Genomic DNA, 20110 nt, shown 5'->3' with positions numbered 1-20110 from the left:
ATCATGGGAAAAATGGGAAGGTCCTGTCAGGGACAATGGATAGAGGTCATTAGTGGGGTCCCTCAAGGATCTGTACTGGGACCTGTGCTTTTTCAACATAGTCCTAAATTGTCTGGAAAAAGGGGTAAATGGTTGTGAAGGCCAAGATTATAACAGGATTCAAAAAAGAACTAGATAAATTCATGGAGGCTAGGTCCATCAATGGCTGTTAGCCAAGATGCTCAGGGATGCAACCCCATGCTCCAGCTGTCCTTTTGCTTTTAAGTGCCAAAAGCTTGGACTGGACGAGAGGAGGTGAATCAGACAATAAATTGTCCTGTTCTGTTCATTCCGTCTGAAGCATCTGACACTGGCCACTTTCAGAAGACAGGATACTGGGCTAGGTGGACCCTTGGTCTGACCCAGTATGGCCGTTCTTATGTTCTTAACATCAATATTGGTTCCTACTCGAAGAATTGAGTTCATTGGGGCCCTGCTAGACTCTACAAGGTCAAGGGTGTTTCTGCCAACTGACCAGTTCCAGGCAAATTCGCCACCGATGTGTGGAGCTGCAGTCTATCCCCTCAACCACAGCCCACGTATGCTGGAGGTTGCTGATCATATTGCTACTTGCACACAGGTCCAGTCTAACAGATGGTGCTTTCATCCTCTTCAAATGTGGCTGAAGTCAGGCCATCATCTAAACAGTCATCCCACAGACAGACTGGTCCGACTCACTCCACTGATCCTGGACTCTGTACGGTGGTTAATGGTTCAGTGCAATGTATGTCAAGGTGTTACCTTCACTGGTCCCCTCCGCCCAGGACTGTAGTCATCAGTGGATCCTTCATAGGTTGGGGAGCACATCTGGGGTTGCTGAAAGTTCAAGGCCTGTGGAAGGAAGCTTCTCTGCATCTCCATGTCCTAGAGCTTTGTGCCAGCTACAGTGGCTGTCAGGCCCTTTGAAATGACATCAGGGACTCAGCAGTTCCATACTCACGATGCCATTGTGACATATTAGGTGACCCCGACAGGGAGGAGCACACACCAACATGCTGTGTCGGGAGGTGATCAGGCTCTGGCAGTCTTGCATCAGGGAAAACGTTACCCCTGTGGCCGATAACTTACCTGGGATCCAGAATCACCTGGCGGATGGCCTCAGCAGAAATTTCTCCCTGAATCATGAGTGGTCTCTGAAGCCCAGGGTCCTGCGGGTCATCTTTGCAGTTTGGGGCATTCTGACGATCAACCTGTTTGCCATGAAACGCAACAAGAAATGCAGGCTGTACAGCTCTGGAAGGGGTCTCAATCCAGGCTCCCTGACTGATGCTTTTCACCTGAGCTGGAACTGGCATTCCTGTATGCTTTTCCTCCAGTGCTGATCATCCCGCCGGTCATTCTCAAGCTGAAATTGGACCTTGCCAAGCTCGCTTTCATTGCTCCAGCATGGCCGAAACAATGTTAGTTCTCTGACCGCCTCACATTTATCAGTTCAGCCTCCCATACCTCTTTTTCACCCTGACCTCCTGACTCAGTGTTATGGTCAAGTTTTACATCCAGTGCTCAGCTCCTTGCATCTCATGGTGTGGATGCTGCCTGGTTAGAGGAGGAGTGACGTTTGAGGCAATCTGGCAAATCTCAGAATCATAGAATATCAGGGTTGGAAGAGACCGCAGGAGGTATCTAGTCCAACCCCTGCTCAAAGCAGGACCAACACCAACTAAATCATCCCAGCCAGGGCTTTGTCAAGCCGGGCTTTAAAAGCCTCCTAAGGATGGAGATTCTACCACCTCCCTAGGCAGGGCTGGCTTTAGGCCTATTCCCCCAATTCACTCGAATCGGGCCCCGCGCCCAGTGAGAATCCTTTCCCTGGCTAGAGAAGCCTTTATAATTTTTACTTACCTGGCGGTGCTCCGGGTCTTCAGCAGCACTTCGGCGACAGATCCTTCGCTCCCTCCGGGTCTTCGGCGGCACTTGGGCAGCAGGTCCTTCGCTTGCTCTGGGTCGTCTTCGGTGGCACTTCGGCTGCAGGTCCTTCAGTGCCGCCAGAGACCTGGAGCGAGTGAAGGACCCACTGCCAAAGACTCAGAGCACCACCCAGTGAGTACAAGCCCCACGTGTTTGTTTTTTTTTTCCCCAAGTCATCCCTGCCGGGGCCCTATCGAAACTGTTTGAATTGGGCCCTGCACTTTCTAAAGCCGGCCCTGTCCCTAGGTAACCCATTCCAGTGCTTCACCACCCTCCTAGTGAAATAATGTTTCCTAATATCCAACCTAAACCTCCCCCACTGCAACTTGAGACCATCGCTCCTTGTTCTGTCATCTGCCACCACTGAGACCAACTGAGCTCAATCCTCTTTGGAACCCCCTTTCAGGTAGTTGAAAGCAGCTATCAAATCCCCTCTCACTCTTCTCTTCTGCAGATTAAACAAGCCCAGTTCTTGCCTAATAGTAGAAAGCCTTCCGTCAGAGTGGCCTACTTGGCCAAGTGGAAGCAGTTCTCCATGTGGTCGTTAGCCTAGGGAGTTAAACTGAAGTTGATTTGTAGCCAGGACATTTTGAAGTACCTCTTACACCTTCAGTCTTCCAGTCTTGCACTTAGTTCATTACAAGTCCACTGGGGTGATTTCAGCATTTCATCCACTTATCTATGGGAAGTTGGTGTTTTCAAACTCCATGGCAGAGAGGCTCTTGAAAGGAATCACTAGTCTCTACCTGCCAGTTAAAGAGCTGGTTCCTTTGCGGGATCTTAGTATGGTCTTAGCGGCTCTTACGGGCCCTCCGTTTGAGCCTCTGGCAACGTCTTCTCTCTCCGTTCCATGTCAGAAAACTCTCTCCTTTCCTCTTGTGGCCATAACATCTGCCAGCGGGAGAGTGAGTTGCAGGCTTTGAGGGTGGCACATCGTTGCACGCAATTTTCAAAAGACACAGTAGCCCTGCAGCTGCATCCTGAGGGTTTTTGTTTTTTTTAATCTGAAGTGGTTTCTCGGTTTCACTTAAACCAAGATATACATCTCCCAGTGTTTTTTCTCTAAGCTGCATTCAACCCCAGACGAGCAGGATCTTCATACGTTGGATGTCAGGCCAGGTTTGGCTTTTTACCTGGATTGGACTGAACTGTTCTGTTCTTTATGCTATCTGCTTCATATGTGGACGGAATGAAGGGGCAAGCAGTCTCTGCACAGACAATCTCCAGGTGGATAATAACTTCCTGTACCATGACCGCATATGATGTGTCTCCGAATGTGTCCCCTCAAAGGGTGCAAGCTCATCTCATGAAGTCCCAGGCCACACTGATGATGTTTCTAAGTGACGTTCCTATATGGAACATTTGCGGGGCTGCCACGTGGTCCTCTGTATGTACATTTACAAACCGCTATGCCGTTACGACTGCATCCAGCTCAGCTGCAAATTCTGGGAAGGCTGTTCTTGTTTAGATGAACTCTGAGCCCCACCTCCTGCTAGTATTGCTTGTGAGTCACCTACAAGGAATACACATCCGCATCTACTCGAAAAAGAAGAAAAAATGGTTACTTGACATGTATTTAACTCTTCTTCGAGATGTGAATTAGACGTATATTCCCCAACCCACCCTCTGTCCCATCTGCATTGGAGTCTGTGCTCCATGGCCAAGGGAGGGGCTACGGGTACTGCTAGGCAAAATTCTCCAGCGTTGGCATCTGGAAGAACAACCCTTACAGTACAAGTAAGTGACTAAAAATGGCTAATCTTCCTAATAGACCCTTCATTAGGCAAAACTTCCTAACTGTCAGGGCGGTTAAGCACTGGAATAAATTGGCCAGGGAGGTTGTGGAATCTCCATCATTGGGGATTTTTAAGAGCAGGTTGGACAAACACCTGTCAGGGATGGTCTAGATAATACTTAGTCCTGTCTTGAGTGCAATGGACTGGACTAGATGACCTCTCAAGGTCCCTTCCAGTTCTGAGATTCTATGATTCATTCTGCCCCCCTGCTTGTGGCGTGCAGATACTAATCTGTCTAAACTCTGATTGTCCAAGGATGGGTTTTTTCACTACTCTCCCCTATCTCTGGCACAATATTGTCCAGAGTTGCAGTAATGTGTTGCATAACCATGGCTATGCGGCCAGGTCTTCTGATCCCCTCCACCTTTTCGTGTCCCCAGGCAGGCCTGCAGCAGACAGATCCCCCCCAGCCCCCTGCAATCGGGGAGCCTTCAAGCTCCTCCCGTCCCCATGTGTGCTATGGAAGAGGGGAGCTTGGAGCTGGCTTCAGTGACTCATTCTCCTCCCCCCGCCCCCAGCCTGGGTTCCTGTGCTCTTTTCCAAGTGCCCAGTTCTCCAGCCTATGCAGCTGACTTCTCCTGTTCCCTCGCAGCTACCTCTAGTGCCCTGAATCCTGCTGTCTTGCCCCATGGAACAGCCCCTCACGCTGCCTCTTGGATTGGGGGCGGGGAAGCTGCAGAGAGGGAAACAGTTGTAGACAGGGAGGTCAAATAAAACATTGCTGCAGCAAAGTTCATCTCATGCTGGGGAGGGGGGAGAAGCTGGGAATGGATGACGGGATGGATCACTTGGGTGATTCCCTGTTCTGTTCATTCCCTTTCGGGCACCTGGCACTGGCCACTGTTGGAAGACAGGATTCTGGGCTAGATGGACCTTTGGTCTGACCCTGTATGTCCGTTCTTATGTTCTTAAATGCCAAACTCTCTGGGGCTACAGAGTCCCCGCAAGTGTCCATAGAGCGCTGATGAAGATGAATGGGATGGTTCACACCTCTCCGAGCTATTGGTTCAGGCTCTCTGCAGATTAAGGCAGACATTACCCCATCAGTTCACAAAGAGGTTCATATTGGCTAGGGTATCTCATAGCCATGAAGGCTAGAAGCATACTTTTAAAACACAGTGCACCCTGGAACAAAATTCTGCAGCAGGGAGGTGAACTCTGGAGCCAAGGCGCATGCTGTGTATTATCGGGATGATGGATTTACCCCACCGAGCTGAGCTCTTGTACTGCAGTTAAGCTGAAAGTCTGTACCCGAGCCAGTGTCTTTCCAAGATCCTACGATCAAAGGCTTTGCCATCCTTTTGTAGCTGCCTGGCAGTGCTGCTGTGTGACGAAGGGCGCCCCGGGCCCCTGAAAAGAGAACTGGACTGGTGGGCACAAATAACCTGCTGGTGCTACCTAGATGGATGGCAGTGGGGATGGTAAATGGTGGCAGCAGCATGAAACAACAGGCCAGCTGGCCAGAGGGAGACTCCACCTGATTGTTGCTCCGTTGTCTTGGTCCTGGCATGAATCGTTGCCATGGAGGAAGGGCTGCTCGCATCATATATGTGTCTCCCACCTCCCTTGCCAAGCAAATGAGCGGCGGTGGCATCCAAAGAGCCTAGCTGCTCCTTAGGTCCTGGCCAGGATGTTAAATTGTGACATCTCTGGATAGAGCTCTGCTGCCTGGGGGTATGGGGAGGTGGAGGGTTATGCCGTATGTTAATGGGGGAGCTCTGGCATGGCTCTGAGCCATGGCTGCGGTGGGGGAGATGGAGCAGAGGGCATGCAGAACACCACTGCAGCAAGGGGTAGTTGGAGACATGAGGAGCGCGATGCAACGTGCGATGAAGGTAATGGAAAGGCTTCCACTGACTTCACTGGGCTGTGGCTTGGGCCTAGGCCTGCGGAGGCCAGCATTGGGCATGCTGCTTGTAGGCTGAGTGACTTGCTAGCATGCTTACTGCCCCTGTCCTGCTGGTGCCCCCCATGACAGCCCACTGAGCCTCCCCTAGGACCTTTGAACTGTCCAGACCCCTGCCTCGCAGGTTGTGGCTGTAGCCAGCCAAACCACAGTGTCTTCATGGGAGAGGTGAGGAGGGACTCCCTGACTCCCACTCCCTGTGCTGTGGGGATTTCACCCAGACCGGGGGAGGTCTCCTGAGGGCACCCATGTCCCTGTACTGATAGGTCACTCACAAGGCGGCCTTGCTTGCTGCCCTCGCCGCCGCCTCCCTGCTTCCAAACGTCCTCAGCCGTCCGTCTCACTGGGCTGCCCTTCTTTCCCTCAGAGGCTTGGAGAAGCAAGTCTGACATCTCCTCCTCGCTTGGTAAATAGACTCATAGATTCATAGACTCTAGGACTGGAAGGGACCTCGAGAGGTCATAGAGTCCAGTCCCCTGCCCTCATGGCAGGACCAAATACTGTCTAGACCATCCCTTATAGACATTTATCTAACCTACTCTTAAATATCTCCAGAGATGGAGATTCTGCAACCTCCCTAGGCAATTTATTCCAGTGTTTAACTCCCTTGACAGTTAGGAACTTTTTCCTAATGTCCAACCTAAATCTCCCTTGCTGCAGTTTAAGCCCATTGCTTCTTGTTTTATCATTAGAGGCTAAGGTGAACAAGTTTTCTCCCTCCTCCTGATGACACCCTTTTAGATACCTGAAAACTGCTATCATGTCCCCTCTCAGTCTTCTCTTTTCCAAACTAAATAAACCCAGGTCTTTCAGCCTTCCTTCATAGGTCATGTTCTCAAGACCTTTAATCATTCTTGTTGCTCTTCTCTGGACCCTCTCCAATTTCTCCACATCTTTCTTGAAATGCGGTGCCCAGAACTGGACACAATACTCCAGTTGAGGCCTAACCAGCGCAGAGTAGAGCGGAAGAATGACTTCTCGTGTCTTGTTTACAACACACCTGTTAATGCATCCCAGAATCACGTTTGCTTTTTTTGCAACAGTATCACACTGTTGACTCATATTTAGCTTGTGGTCCACTATGACCCCTAAATCTTTCTGCCATACTCCTTCCTAGACAGTCTCTTCCCATTCTGTATGTGTGAAACTGATTGTTCCTTCCTAAGTGGAGCACTTTGCATTTGTCTTTATTGAACTTCATCCGGTTTACCTCAGACCATTTCTCCAATTTGTCCAGATCATTTTGAATTTTGACCCTGTCCTCCAAAGCAGTTGCAATCCCTCCCAGTTTGGTATCATCCGCAAACTTAATAAGCGTACTTTCTATGCCAACATCTAAATTGTTGATGAAGATATTGAACAGAGCCGGTCTCAAAACAGACCCCTGCGGAACCCCACTTGTTATACCTTTCCAGCAGGTGGGGAGCCATTAATAACTACTCTCTGCGTACGATTATCCAGCCACTGATGCACCCACCTTATAGTAGCCCCATCTAAATTGTATTTGCCTAGTTTATCGATAAGGATATCATGCGAGACCATATCAAATGCCTTACTAAAGTCTAGGTATACCACATCCACTGCTTCTCCCTTATCCACAAGATTCGTTATCCTATCAAAGAAAGCTATCAGATTGGTTTGACACTATTTGTTCTTTACAAATCCATACTGGCTATTCCCTATCACATTACCACCTTCCAAGTGTTTGCAGATGATTTCTTTAATTACTTGCGCCATTATCTTCCCTGGCACAGAAGTTAAACTAACTGGTCTGTAGTTTCCTGGATTGTTTTTATTTCCCTTTTTATAGATGGGCACTATATTTGCCCTTTTCAAGTCTTCTGGAATCTCTCCTGTCTCCCATGACTTTCCAAAGATAATAGCTAGAGGCTCAGATACCTCCTCTATTAACTCCTTGAGTATTCTAGGATGCATCTCATCAGGCCCTGGTGACTTGCAGGTATCTAACTTTTCTAAGTGATTTTTAACTTGCTCTTTTTTTATTTTATCTTCTAAACCTACCCCCTTCCCATAAGCATTCACTATGTTACATTCCTTCAGACTTCTCAGTGAAGACCGAAACAAAGAAGTCATTAAGCATCTCTGCCATTTCCAAGTTTCCTGTTACTGTTTCTCCCTCCTCACTGAGCAGTGGGCCTACCCTGTCCTTGGTCTTCCTCTTGCTTGTAACGTATTGATAAAAAGTCATCTTGTTTCCCTTTATTCCCATAGCTAGTTTGAGCTCATTTTGTGCCTTTGCCTTTCTAATCTTGCCCCTGCATTCCTGTGTTATTTGCCTATATTCATCCTTTGTAATCTGACCTTGTCATAACCTAGTCCCAGATTTGGACCTTAGCGTCCAAAATATGGGGGTTAGCATGAAAACCTCCAAGCTTAGTTATCAGCTTGGACCTGGTAAAGCTGCCACCACCCAAAAAATTAGTGTGTTTTGGGGCACTCTGGTCCCCCCAAAAAACCTTCCCTGGGGACCCCAAGACTCAGATTCCTTGAGTCTCACAACAAAGGGGAATAAACCATTTCCCTTCCCTCCTCCAGGTGTTCCCTCCCTGGGTTCCTGGAGAGATACACAGAAGCAAACTCCGTGAATCTAAACAGAGGGATTCCACCCTCCCCGTTTTCAGCCTTGGAAAACAGAAGTACCGAGAGCTAATCTCTCTTCCCCCCTCACCCAGAGGGAATGCAAAGTCAGGCTAGTAAATCTAACCCACACAGATTTCCCTCTGACGTCTTCCTCCCACCAATTCCCTGGTGAGCACAGACTTAATTTCCTGGAGTTCCCCACTAAAGAAAAACTCCAACAGGTCTTAAAAAGAAAACTTTATATAAAAAGAAAGAAAAATACATAAAAAATGGTCTCTCTGTATTAAGGTGACAAATACAGGGTCATTTGCTTAAAAGAAATATGAATAAACAGCCTTATTCAAAAAGAATACAATTCAAAACATTCCAGCAACTATACCATGTAAATACAAAAGAAAAAAACCATAACCCCTATTGTATTATGATCTCTGTACTCACAACTTGGAAACAGAAGATTAGAAAGCAGGAAATAAAAAAATCCTTCCCATAGCCGAGAGAGACAGGCAGAAGACAAAACTCAGACACAAACTTCCCTCCACCCAAACCTGAAAAAGTCTGGTTTCTTGATTGGTCCTCTGGTCAGGTGCTTCAGGTTACCTCTTTCCAGGTGTAAGAGACATTAACCCTTAGCTATCTGTTTATGACAGACCTAGTTTCCATTTTTTATATGACTCCTTTTTATTTTGTAGGTCATGCAAGATCTCGTGGTTAAGCCAAGGTGGTCTTTTGCCACATTTTCTATCTTTCCTAACCATCGGAATAGCTTGCTTTTGGGCCCTTAATAGCGTCCCTTTGAAAAACTGCCAACTCTCTTCAGTTGTTTTTCCCCTCAGTCTTGATTCCCATGGGACCTTACCTATCAGCTCTCTGAGCTTACCAAAATCCACCTTCCTGAAATCCATTCTCTATTTTGCTGTACTCCCTTCTACCCTTCCTTAGAATTGCAAACTCTGATTTCATGATCACTTTCACCCAAGCTTCCTTCTACTTTCAAATTTTCAACGAGTTCCTCCCTATTTGTTAAAATCAAGTCTAGAACAGCTTCCCCACTAGTAGCTTTTTCAACTTTCTGAAATAAAAAGTTGTCTGCAATGCAGTCCAGGAACTTATTGGATAGTCTGTGCCCCGTGGTGTTATTTTCCCAACATATATCTGGATAGTTGACGTTCCCCATCACCACCAAATCTTGGGCTTTGGATGGTTTTGTTAGTTGTTTAAGAAAAGCCTCATCCACCTCTTCCAGCTGGTTAGGTGGCCTGTAGTAGACTCCCAGCACGACATCACCTGTGTTTTTTACCCCTTTTAGCCTAACCCAGAGACTCTCCACACTTCCGTCTCCTATGTCCATCTCCACCTCAGTCCAAGTGTGTACATTTTTAATATATAAGGCAACACCTCCTCCCTTTTTCCCCTGTCTATCCTTCCTGAGCAAACTATACCCATCCACGCCAACATTCCAGTCGTGTGTATTATCCCACCAAGTTTCAATGATGCCAACAATGTCATAGTTGTATTTATTTATTAGCACTTCCAGTTCTTCCTGCTTATTACCCATAGTTCTCGCATTTGTATATAGGCATCTAAGATACTGGTTTGATCTTGCCTCCCAGTTTTGCCCTGACCCTCCTTTCTCTCTGCCATTATAGTCCACGCTCCCTCTTGTTTCTGACCCATCTCCCAGGTCTTCATGTCCCTGACTTACCTGGTGCCTAATGCTGTGGTTCCAGGCTCCACATAGTCCATTGGCCTGGACTTGGCTGAAAAGCTGATATCTGTCTTGTGAGGGGGAAAATGGCAGCTGAAGGCACCTGCCCGTGTCGGGAGAGGCTCTTACTCTCCAGTGCAGTGGCCTGTGTAAGCTTAATACCATGCAGCATAGACAGTGTGGCACAGACATCACCCCCGGTCTATGGCCTGGCACTAACCGGGGCCTGGGAATTATCCTTTATCTCCCTCTCCCCAGCACTGTGCCCAAAGCTCACCAGACCCAGTCCACTTCTTTCATGTGACATCTGGTGGGTCCTTCTTTACCACCAAAGCCCGTGGTGGCTTTGGCACATAGGGTATTTAGTTTAGTTGTCGTGATGACTGTCCGGTAACTAGATTTCAACTTTCAAGCGCTCCAGTAAAAGTCAGTCCTGCAGCCGCCCCTGAAGTCAGACGGGCCGTTATTGAGCACTGCTGACATTCCTAGAACTATCCAGTTACCACAGCTCTGAACCCACTGATTCTGGGTCAGCGATCAGGTGCAGTTGTGGGATAGACTGTGCCATGGGGGACAGGGATGCATATATGAGGAGAATATCTTGATAGGTTTCAAATATTGGAATTGGGAAAGGTTCAGAAAAGGGCAACAAAAATCATTAAGGGTATGGAACAGCTTCCATATGAGGAAAGATTAATAAGACTGGGACTTTTCAGCTTGGAAAAAAGCCAACTAAGGTAGGATGTGATAGAGGTCTATAAAATCATGACTGGTGTGGAGAAAGTAAATCAGGAAGTGTTATTTACTCCTTCGCATCACACATGAACTAGGGGTTACCCAATGAAATTAATAGACAGCAGGTTTAAAACAAACAAAAGGATGTATTTCTTCACACAGTGCAGGCAGCCTGTGAAAGTCGTTGCCAGAGGATGTTGTGTGAAGGCCAAGACTGTAACGGTTCCTGGAGGACAGGTCCATCAATGGCTATTAGCCAGGCTGGACAGGGATGGTGTCTCTAGCCTCTGTTTGCCAGAAGCTGGGAATGGGTGACAGGGGATGGATCACTTGATGGTTACCTGTTCTGTTCAATCCCTCTGGGCACTTGGCACTAGCCGCTGTCAGCAGACAGGACACTGGGGTGGATGGACCTTTTGGGCTGACCCAGTGTGGCCGTTCTTATGTTCAGATAGAGACGATTGGTTGTGCTGCTGCAGCCCTCACCTGTTAGGTGCGAGCTGGGAGTGTCAGTACATTGGTGGTAACCATGACAGAGCTGTTCTCTTACTCTAGTACAACAAACAAAAGTAGAAATTTCCTTTAGCTGCTGCCTGCTCTGCCCTGGTGTCAGTGACCTACTTTGTGTCTCGTTTGCAAATAGTCCAGGGCAGGTTTTGCATTTAAGCCGTGCTTGTTTCTGGACAGCCGTCACTCGAAAGAATTGGTTGCTTCTATCCTTCTTGCCAACTTTGTCCCAGTGGGACCCTGGAGACTCCACTTTGGATGAAGCTACACTGGACCAATGCAATCTTATTCTAGAATAAACGTGACCCCATATGGAGTTATTCTGGAATAGCTTTTGTCCTTTATTGTGCCCCCTGCCTTAATCCGAATTAACTTGCACATGTAAACGAGGCCTAACAGAAATGTTTGTCCTAATCCCTCTCCCCCAAGCCCACAAGGAGTGACTTCTGTTTCCCTCCCTTTCAAAGCTAGGGCATGTTGGCAGGGGCTGGAGAAAGATCCCAGTGGTTCAGTAATCACTGAAACATAGGAAGAGACCTCAAGAGGTCATTTAGTCCAGTCCTGTGCACGAGTAAACTAGACCAGCCTTGCCACGTTTTTCTAACTTCTCTGTAAAAACCTCCAAAGAGCTAGAGTTCGCACTGCCTCCCCTGGATGCTTATTCTAGTCCTTACCTAGTCTTCTAGTTAGGGGCTTTTCCTAATATCTAACCTAAATCTCCCTCTGCTGCAGATTAAGCCAATTTGCTTCTTGTCCTACCTTCAGTGGACATGGGGAACAGTTGATCACCATCCTCTTTGTATAACCACCCTTCACACATTTTGAAGATTGTTAATGACTACGTCCAGCCTTTCCGTAGCACTCTTTACCTGTAGATCTTTGTGTTCGTACGGAAGTGTGGGTCAGGATGACTCCCCCACCTCATGGATGGAGATGTGTGTGGGGGGAGAAAATGAAGATAACCGAGCAGAAGTGACTCCGAGAGGGGCCATAGCAGGGCAGGATTAGGATTAGAACCCAGGAATTTGTTGCCAACCTCAAGCATTCCAAAAACCACGAGTCGGAGCCACGCAAAATCATGAGTCTTAAAATCCAGCACTCATGAGTTTTTTCCCGCCAGCTCTCTTTATTATTGAGACTGGTAGGGGGTCACACTTTCAAACCTCTTCTCTGCCTCAACAAGGGCTAGACCTTTACTTTACTTTTTTTTTTTTTTTTTAATTAAAGCTGAGATTCTCCTGGAATCCCATGACTCCCAGAGTTGGGGCTTGAAGAAAAACACCAAATATTGTGTGGCTCAGGATTAAAAAGAGCGCGGTGGCAGCATCTCCCCCCTCCCAGAATGCCTTTGCTGGGGGTGCATGGGAGGCTGGGGGTGCCAGCTTTTAGACTAATTGTTTTGTTCCCTCTCTTCTCCCCCACCCCCAGGCCAGAAGATTCAGTCTCTGAGATCCCGCTGCTCCCACGCGACGTCCTGCACGTGCTGAGCCAACAGCTGGCGCACTGTGTGGCCCAGATTGCCCGCGAGGAGGCGGCCGAGGCGGGCCTTGGCCAGGCGCTTCTGCACATCAAGTTCTTTATCATCATCTGCAGGTAGGCTGGAGAGTCGAATCATTGCTTTAGTGGAGTCTGCGAGAGTGTAGCATCTTCCCGCTTGCAGGCCTCAGAGGACTGGATCCTGCTTCCCAAGCCCTCCAGAGGCAGGAATGCAGGGCTGGGCCCCAGGATTTTGTATGTACATGCCCCCAGCAACCCGTGTAGTAAGTGGTGGCTCTTGTTTTCTGATCTACGAGGCACAGAGAGGCTAAGTAGTGGGTCCAGGATTCATACTGAGAGGCAGAGGTAGAGCTGGGAACAGAACCCAGAGCTCCTGGCATGCAGGGCAGTGCTTTGGCCACAATAACCAGCCTCCCATTTGGTTATCCATAGTGGAAAGCGAAATGGAGTTACCCATCCGGCTGACCCCTGCCTTAGCCAGGCCTTGGACCCAAGGAGGGCTCCCAATCTTAGCTAGCCAGCAAGGAAACCTGAGCCCAGGACTTTTTAGTCAGAGCGTGGCGTAGGGTAGAACCGTCAGGGAACGGGGTCAAACAGCGAGTGCTTACAAGCATTCGGTGCCAAGGCCAGAGAGACAGAGTGGGAGCTGTGAGGCCGACCTGAGGGCATGTGAGGTTTTCAGTGGGGCCTGGGAATTGGAGAGGCAGAGGTGGCAGAGTGACGGGGGGAAGAAGGTGCTCTCACTAGTACCTACATCACTGAGGGCAGAGGGGAAGCAGAGAGATGTCGTCTGGTAATGAAATAAACCTGTTCGCTTCCTGTCGTCCACACTGACCGAGGTCCTAGTGGGGAGTCAGCTGTGGTCAGTCAGTTAGGGTGAACGTCAAAGAATGGGGCAGCCAAACCCCCAAAAGCTGGTGGATATCCCAATACTTAGGATGTTTAACCCTTTCTAGCCATGCGTCACACCCCCAACATGAGTCTTGTGTGGAAGGGCGAAATTAGAGCTCCTGGATGCACCTTAAGGACCTTGCAACGTTGATATGAGCTGTGTTTTACACTGAATTCTTTGTAAGGCCAAATTATTGATGCCTGATTTGGCCCCAGCCAAAAACTTAGCCCATACTTTGTGCAAGACTTTAGTGATTCCAGGGTTTGGTCTATGTGTTAACAGAGCCATTAATGTTGTTTTTTTAAAGAGCACTTACTCTGGCATTCAGCCATGAAGGCTGTGAAGTGTTGTACCTCAGTTTCCCTTTGTGCACTGCAGTTCAAGCTTGTGGTGGTTTTTCTGCTGTGTACAGTTTTTCATGATTAGATGCAGGCAGTAACTGTGAAATATCAGTATCACCAGGACGTTTAACATAGTGTGTGTTGTCATGTAATGAAACAGTATTACCATGAAGGCTTTTACAGCATAATGAGTTCTTACCTGTCACCCCCATCATGTTCAAGGGTTTTTCCTCAAAACCTTGCACATTGTACATTTTTACAGTTCTTGGTGTCAGCAACAAGTTAGTTACAGTCATTAGTAATAACATCAGTTTTATCACGTGTACATTTAGAATTATTTTTGTCATGCCAAGTCTTTGGTTTAGACAAATCGTTCTTCAGGTCAGCTTGTTCAATATCCCTTTTGCATCTTCGTAGCTTTTTCTTGACCTCAGGGTCTTCCTTAACAGAGGCTTTCAGTTTAATCACTTCCTTAGGGTTTTGGTATTTTAGGGTTAACCGGTGGCTTTTATTTGCAAGGTTTAATCCTTCCCTTCCTCCCTGTCCAGTAGGGTCAGAGGGCATGGCTACACTTGCAGATGTAGAGCGCTTTGAGTTAAACCAGCCTTCGTAGAGCGCAGTAGGGAAGGCGCTGCAGTCTGTCCCCGCTGACAGCGCACTGGCGTGGCCACAGAGAGCAGTGCATTGTGGTGGCTATCCCAGCATGCAAGCAGGGCCGGCTTTAGGAGGTGCGGGGCCCAATTCGAACAGTTTTGATGGGGCCCTGGCAGGGATGACTTAAAAAAAAAAAAAACACATAAAGAAACACGTGGGGCTTGTACTCACCAGGCGGTGCTCTGAGTCTTCGGCAGCACTTTGGTGTCAGGTCCTTCACTCACTCTGGGTCTTCAGCGGCACTGAAGGACCTGCTGCCGAACACCCAGAGCAAGTGAAGGATCCGCCACCGAAGTACCGCCAAAGACTCGGAGCACCGTCGGGTGAGTAAAAATTCAAAAGGCGCCTCTAGCCAGGGAAGGGATTCTCACTGGGCGCGGGGCCCTCTTAGGCACGGGGCCCGATTCGGGGGAATTGGTGGAATGGGCCTAAAGCGGTCCTGCATGCAAGTAGTTGCAATGTGCTTTTCGAATGGGGGGGTGGGGTGGAGTGTGATGGGGTGTGTGTGTGTGTGTGTGTGTATATAGGGGGAGAGAGAGGGGGTTTTGGGGGGCTGAGAGTGTGTCAGCTTGCTGTCTTGTAAGTTCAGACAGCAGCAGACCCCTCCTTCCGCCCGCCTCTCTCTGACACACAGCATTACACAGGAATGGTTGCCTTGTCTTGGAGCAGATAAGCAGCTGGCTGGGCAAATCCAAGGCAATGACAGGAGTGGCCACTTGAAGGGATTCCGGAGGCTGATCAGAGCACAGTAATGCAACCCCTCATTCACACTGATGCTGGGGCACTCCAGCGGGGGCCCATCAAACGTTATTCCTCTCGCCGAGGTGGAGTACCAGGAGCGCTGTAGCCACGGAGTCAGAGCGCTCTGCGTGCCTTGCCAGTGTGGACGGGTAGTGAACTAGGGGGCCCGGGGCCGCTTTAATGCATTGTAACTGGCAAGTGTCGCCAAGCTCTAAATCTGAACTCTTCTGTGTAACATAATCCATTGGCTGGCTGGGTGCATTCTTTGCTAATGGCTCTGCGGAAGTCTTTCTCCCTGCAGCCAGTCAGGTAATTTTACATCAACACAGACACTAGCTTGTTTACTGGTTTTCAGATCCTCACACTTGACCAATTCCAAGGCTGGACTCTTGTCTTAAAGAGATCCCATCCATTTTCACTAACAAGTCTCCCAAACAAACTGTTGCTTTCTCTATACAGTGATTTACCCTGAGTTAACTCAAACTCACTTCCACACCCATCCCTTGCAGCAAACCGCTTGCAAAAACTACTCTGAAGATTTTTCTCTTCAGGAATCTTTCTAAGCAGCAACCCATTTTTCACAGAAATTCTTCCCTTACTCTTTTCACTTAGGGTTTGCTTTAAAGGAACGTTTTCCTGAGCAACAACGGACGCTTTCTGGGTTTCACTTAAATCCAGAATCATCTCTGTCCCTATCAGGAGGATTTTCACAAAACCCCCTTTTCAGGTAAACTGCTAGACTTCACAGTCCAAGATTAGAAGCATTCTTTTCCTTGTTACAAGTTTCCACACTGTCAGTGGTAACGTAGTTAAATCACCTTCATGCTTTCCTTGTGCCCTGGCTATATCATCACCCTGATCAGACAAGGTTATCATATCTTTACCCAGCAACACACTAGCAATAGGCAAAATGGAAGCATCAGAATCTCTTGGTCTCTGGAAGCTATTTATGACATTGACTGGATGCAACCTAGTTACAAAGTCGTCATTCCTAGCAGACCCAAATTTAGGACCACTTCCTTCCTGGGCTTTAGTTGTATCCAGAATCAACGCTGGGTCAACTGATAAATTTTCCACCATCATAGGCTGACAGGCTTTTTCTGTCTGCTTTATAGACAGAAAAGAGCTGGAGAAATATTCCCCTTTAACAGACAAACAGCTTGGGATATCCTTTCCTTTGTCCCAGCGCACATGGCTATTCACAGACAACTGCTTGGAGATTGAGGTAGCTCCCTTCATAGGCAAGTCATTACCCCTAAGAGACACAGGAACGTTTCCTTCACTGTCACAATTCTCCACATTGGTAACAGGTATGGTGTAGGGATACTCACGTTCCACTAACCTTGCCTTCCCAAACTGCTGATTAGACACAGCCATCAGCTCAGAAGGCTGCCTCTGCTCATCTAAACTTTCTTTGCCTTCCCCTCCCTTAACAGAGAAACTGCTGGTTTCCACAAATACATCTTATTACACTGAGCTACTTTAAGCACATCACTTTTACCTGGGTCAGACTTTCACAAACTTTACTTGCCAACAATCCATCACTCACCAAGACTGTACCCCTTCCTTCCTCAGTTAGGGCTTTAACCTAATCGCCAACTTTAGTTTGTTCTAGAGAAATGTTTTCCTGAGCCTTGTCTGATGCTAGATTCATTCTGAGATACCAGACTGACACTCAGAAATTTTTTCCACATATGCACTGCTTCTTTGCATAGACCAACAACCATCTTCCTCAGACAAACATTTGGAGAAACCCTCCATAAGCCAACCCTTGCCCCTAATAGACACAAGTTCAGGATTATTTCTTTCCTGTGACTGGTTTATGTCAACCTGACTGAACAAAGCTTTAATATCATCCCCAATCGAAAGATCCTTAGGCAGGAACTTCCTTATACCAGCCATAACTTCATGTTCAACACCATTCCATTCAAGATGGATTCTGGCTAAAGGCACACTTTTACAGTGAACTCAGAGCATCACAATATTCACGCTCCTATTTGGTAAGTAATCTTCCTCTTTGGCAAGCTCTGCTTTAACAGGAATGATGTTAGAAGCTGTAATTTGCCCCAAACAGCTTTTACCATTGACTTTTGTGTTCTCTGCACAAATTACGGGGTTACCTTCGTCTGAGCTCCCAGTAAAAGCATTTACATAAAAGGTGGCAGTGTTGGGGTAAATTTGGTTACGCACAGACAACTGCTTAGAGTCAAACAACATACCAACATTGTTACAAACTGGATAGATTCTATCCACATCTTTGCTGTTGAGAGGAGCTGGCTTTTCTGCATGATTCAGTTCCTGCTGTTCCTTTATTCTCTTGAGTTGGAGCTTAAGTCTGTCCACTTCTGCCTTAGCGTCTAGCTCCTGCAATGGAATATGTGTCATTCTTTGTTCACGTTCAAAACCCAGGCGTTCTCTTTCAGTGGCTTCTCCTTCCATATCAGCTATTTTTTGCTTTTGTTTGGGTTCTAACTGCTGGTTTCTTACTGTGAGCATTTTTGCTGGGTCTGTTTCCTTATCCCTGGCAATTAACAGATTTTTCAGTTCCTGCTCTGGGGACCTTTGCTTAAAATACAACAGTCTCTGTAAGCACAATTCTTCCAGGGTTTTCTGTCAGGATCTTGATCATGGGTCATTCACTGTAACTGATTTTTACCCCCTAAACTCTCCAATATCAAAATTAAAATTTGACAAGCGTGTGTTTCTGATCCAAAAATCCAATTAACGGTGGTAATGTGTATCCAAGCAGCACTATGCCACTGTGACTGGGGTCCCAGTGGGGCCAGCTGTGGTCACTCAATTAGGGTGAACTGCAAAGAATGGAGCAGACAAACCTCCCAAAAGCAGGTGCATATTCCAATCCTTAAATTCACCAGGCCAGCATCAAACAGCATCTTTATGACCTTACTGGTTACTCAGAAGTCCAAACACTACAGTTCCCTTGAAGTGATCCAACCTCCAGCCTCCATCTAGGTACCCACGCCAAATATGATGAAAATTTATGTAAATCTCATCATATAAAAGAAACAGTTCTACTAATCCCAAAGGATCAGACATATTACCTCCCAGGTTAATGAATGTTTCAGATTTTACCCAAATACACGCCACAGTCAATTCTTGTTAACTAAACTAAAATTTATTAAAAAACACGAGAGAGAGTATGGTTAAAAGATCAACATACATACAGACATGAGTTCAGTTCCTTTAGGTGCAGGTTCATAGCAGAGACGGTGAGCTTTGTGGTTGCAAAGATTTCTTTCAGAAATATATTATAGTTTATAGTCCAATGTCCAGATACCACATTCAGGGCTTACCGGCATAACTGGGACCTCAATCTTGCGACTCAAACTTCCCCTGAAGAAGCTTAAGCAGATCTGAGATGACAGAATCAGGACCCAAGGATCTTGTATACAATGTCATGTCCTCTTTGAATTGGGAGTTCCAAGGTAATTAGGATGACTTTCAAGGAGGTCCATCACTGGTACTTAGCTATACGAATTAACATAAGACCATTTGCTTGTTCCTCCCCCATTCACAGATTATTCACTGTACATTTCAAAGAGAGATGAGTACCGAGATATCCCCTATTTACGATTCATTTAAATGCTAGGATCTTCTTTTGACCTCTGAATGATCAGAATACAGCATAGACAGGGACTGTTGACCCTACTCATACATATGTAAATGCACAAAAACACAAACCACCTCTCCCCACGTCTTCTGTGGGTTATTTATGTTTCTAGCCATGTGTCTCTCACACAAACCAAGCTCCCCCTGCCTGGTTTTGGGGGACCTGATGAGGTAGAGCCCTCTCCCCCAGAGATGTGCTGGGGGGACCGTGTATCCAAGACAGCAGGTCGTATAGTTTCTATCCCTGGTTCTGTTTCCATGGAAACCAATCCACCATCACTTTCAACATCTGTATTTTAAGCTCGGAAAAAAGACTCTCCCGTCCCTGCTGCCCCTGCCCTCTCCTGCCCCGCCCTCAAAGCGGCCGCATCTCCATTGCAGCTGCCTGCAGACAAGTTTTGGGGACCTCCTCCTTTTCTTAAGGGGCGCCTAGCATCCCTCACTCCTAGAGTATAGATTTCCACCTAGTTCCCTGTCTCCTGACTGTATGTGCTGTAAAACACCACTCAAGGCGGCCCGCCGCAGATCATCCCGTGATGAGTGGGACTTTAACCAGAGGCTGACGTGAGAAGGTAACCTCCCCAGTCCTGCTCCTCTCCTCTGCATCCTCCCCGCAAGCCAGAGCTCCCACTACAAGCCCACCTGTGGGTTTCCGTTGCTCTGCAGCCTTGGGATTCATGCATTCAGGCAATCGTGCCCAAGCTTTGCAGGGCTTGGAAGCAAAAGAGCCTTAAAGAGTGTGGGTCTGAGTTTTCCTCAGTGTGTTGGATTTGGGGTACAGTTGGGATGGTTCTTGTGTCATTTACCTCAAGCCTAGTTTCAGATCAAAATGAGCTCAGGGCCTCTGGCTTGTTCCTGCCTGTGGTTGGTAGCCCTCAGCCCTGGCCTCCCCTTCTGCTTTCAGAGCATGAGCTGGTGGTTTTTATTCTGTTGCTAATTTTTGTGGTGAGACCATCATATTCCTTCAACAGTTACCAGCCTTGGCAACACCAGGATGTGTGAAGCCTTTAGCTTATTTTCCCACTATCTAACCACCCTGGCCTTTTGAAGTGGGGAGGGGGGACGGTCCGACGCCATGTGGGGGTAGAGGAAAGCACCGGGGTCTGTCTCCATTCTGCTCGAGGCAAGTGAGCAGGAGGTGGGTCCCTGTGCCCAAGA

At 47.6% G+C, this 20110-nt stretch overlaps 1 protein-coding gene across 7 annotated transcripts in view; it reads left to right on the top strand.

Moving 5' to 3' along the window:
• NBEAL2 (neurobeachin like 2) overlaps positions 1-20110 on the top strand; it is a 198360-nt gene that overhangs the window by 75575 nt on the left and 102675 nt on the right. For all 7 annotated transcript variants that reach the window (XM_050942379.1, XM_050942375.1, XM_050942372.1 and 4 more), the window contains exon 3: positions 12626-12790. In XM_050942379.1, the coding sequence (XP_050798336.1) occupies positions 12626-12790 (165 nt within the window). The remainder of the gene's footprint in view (positions 1-12625; positions 12791-20110) is intronic.

The sequence above is a fragment of the Gopherus flavomarginatus genome, chromosome 2, assembly GCF_025201925.1.
Source record: "Gopherus flavomarginatus isolate rGopFla2 chromosome 2, rGopFla2.mat.asm, whole genome shotgun sequence".
Lineage (NCBI taxonomy): Eukaryota > Metazoa > Chordata > Testudines > Testudinidae > Gopherus > Gopherus flavomarginatus.
Note: the sequence above shows the minus strand (reverse complement) of the source record. Positions and strands in the feature narration are given on the sequence as shown.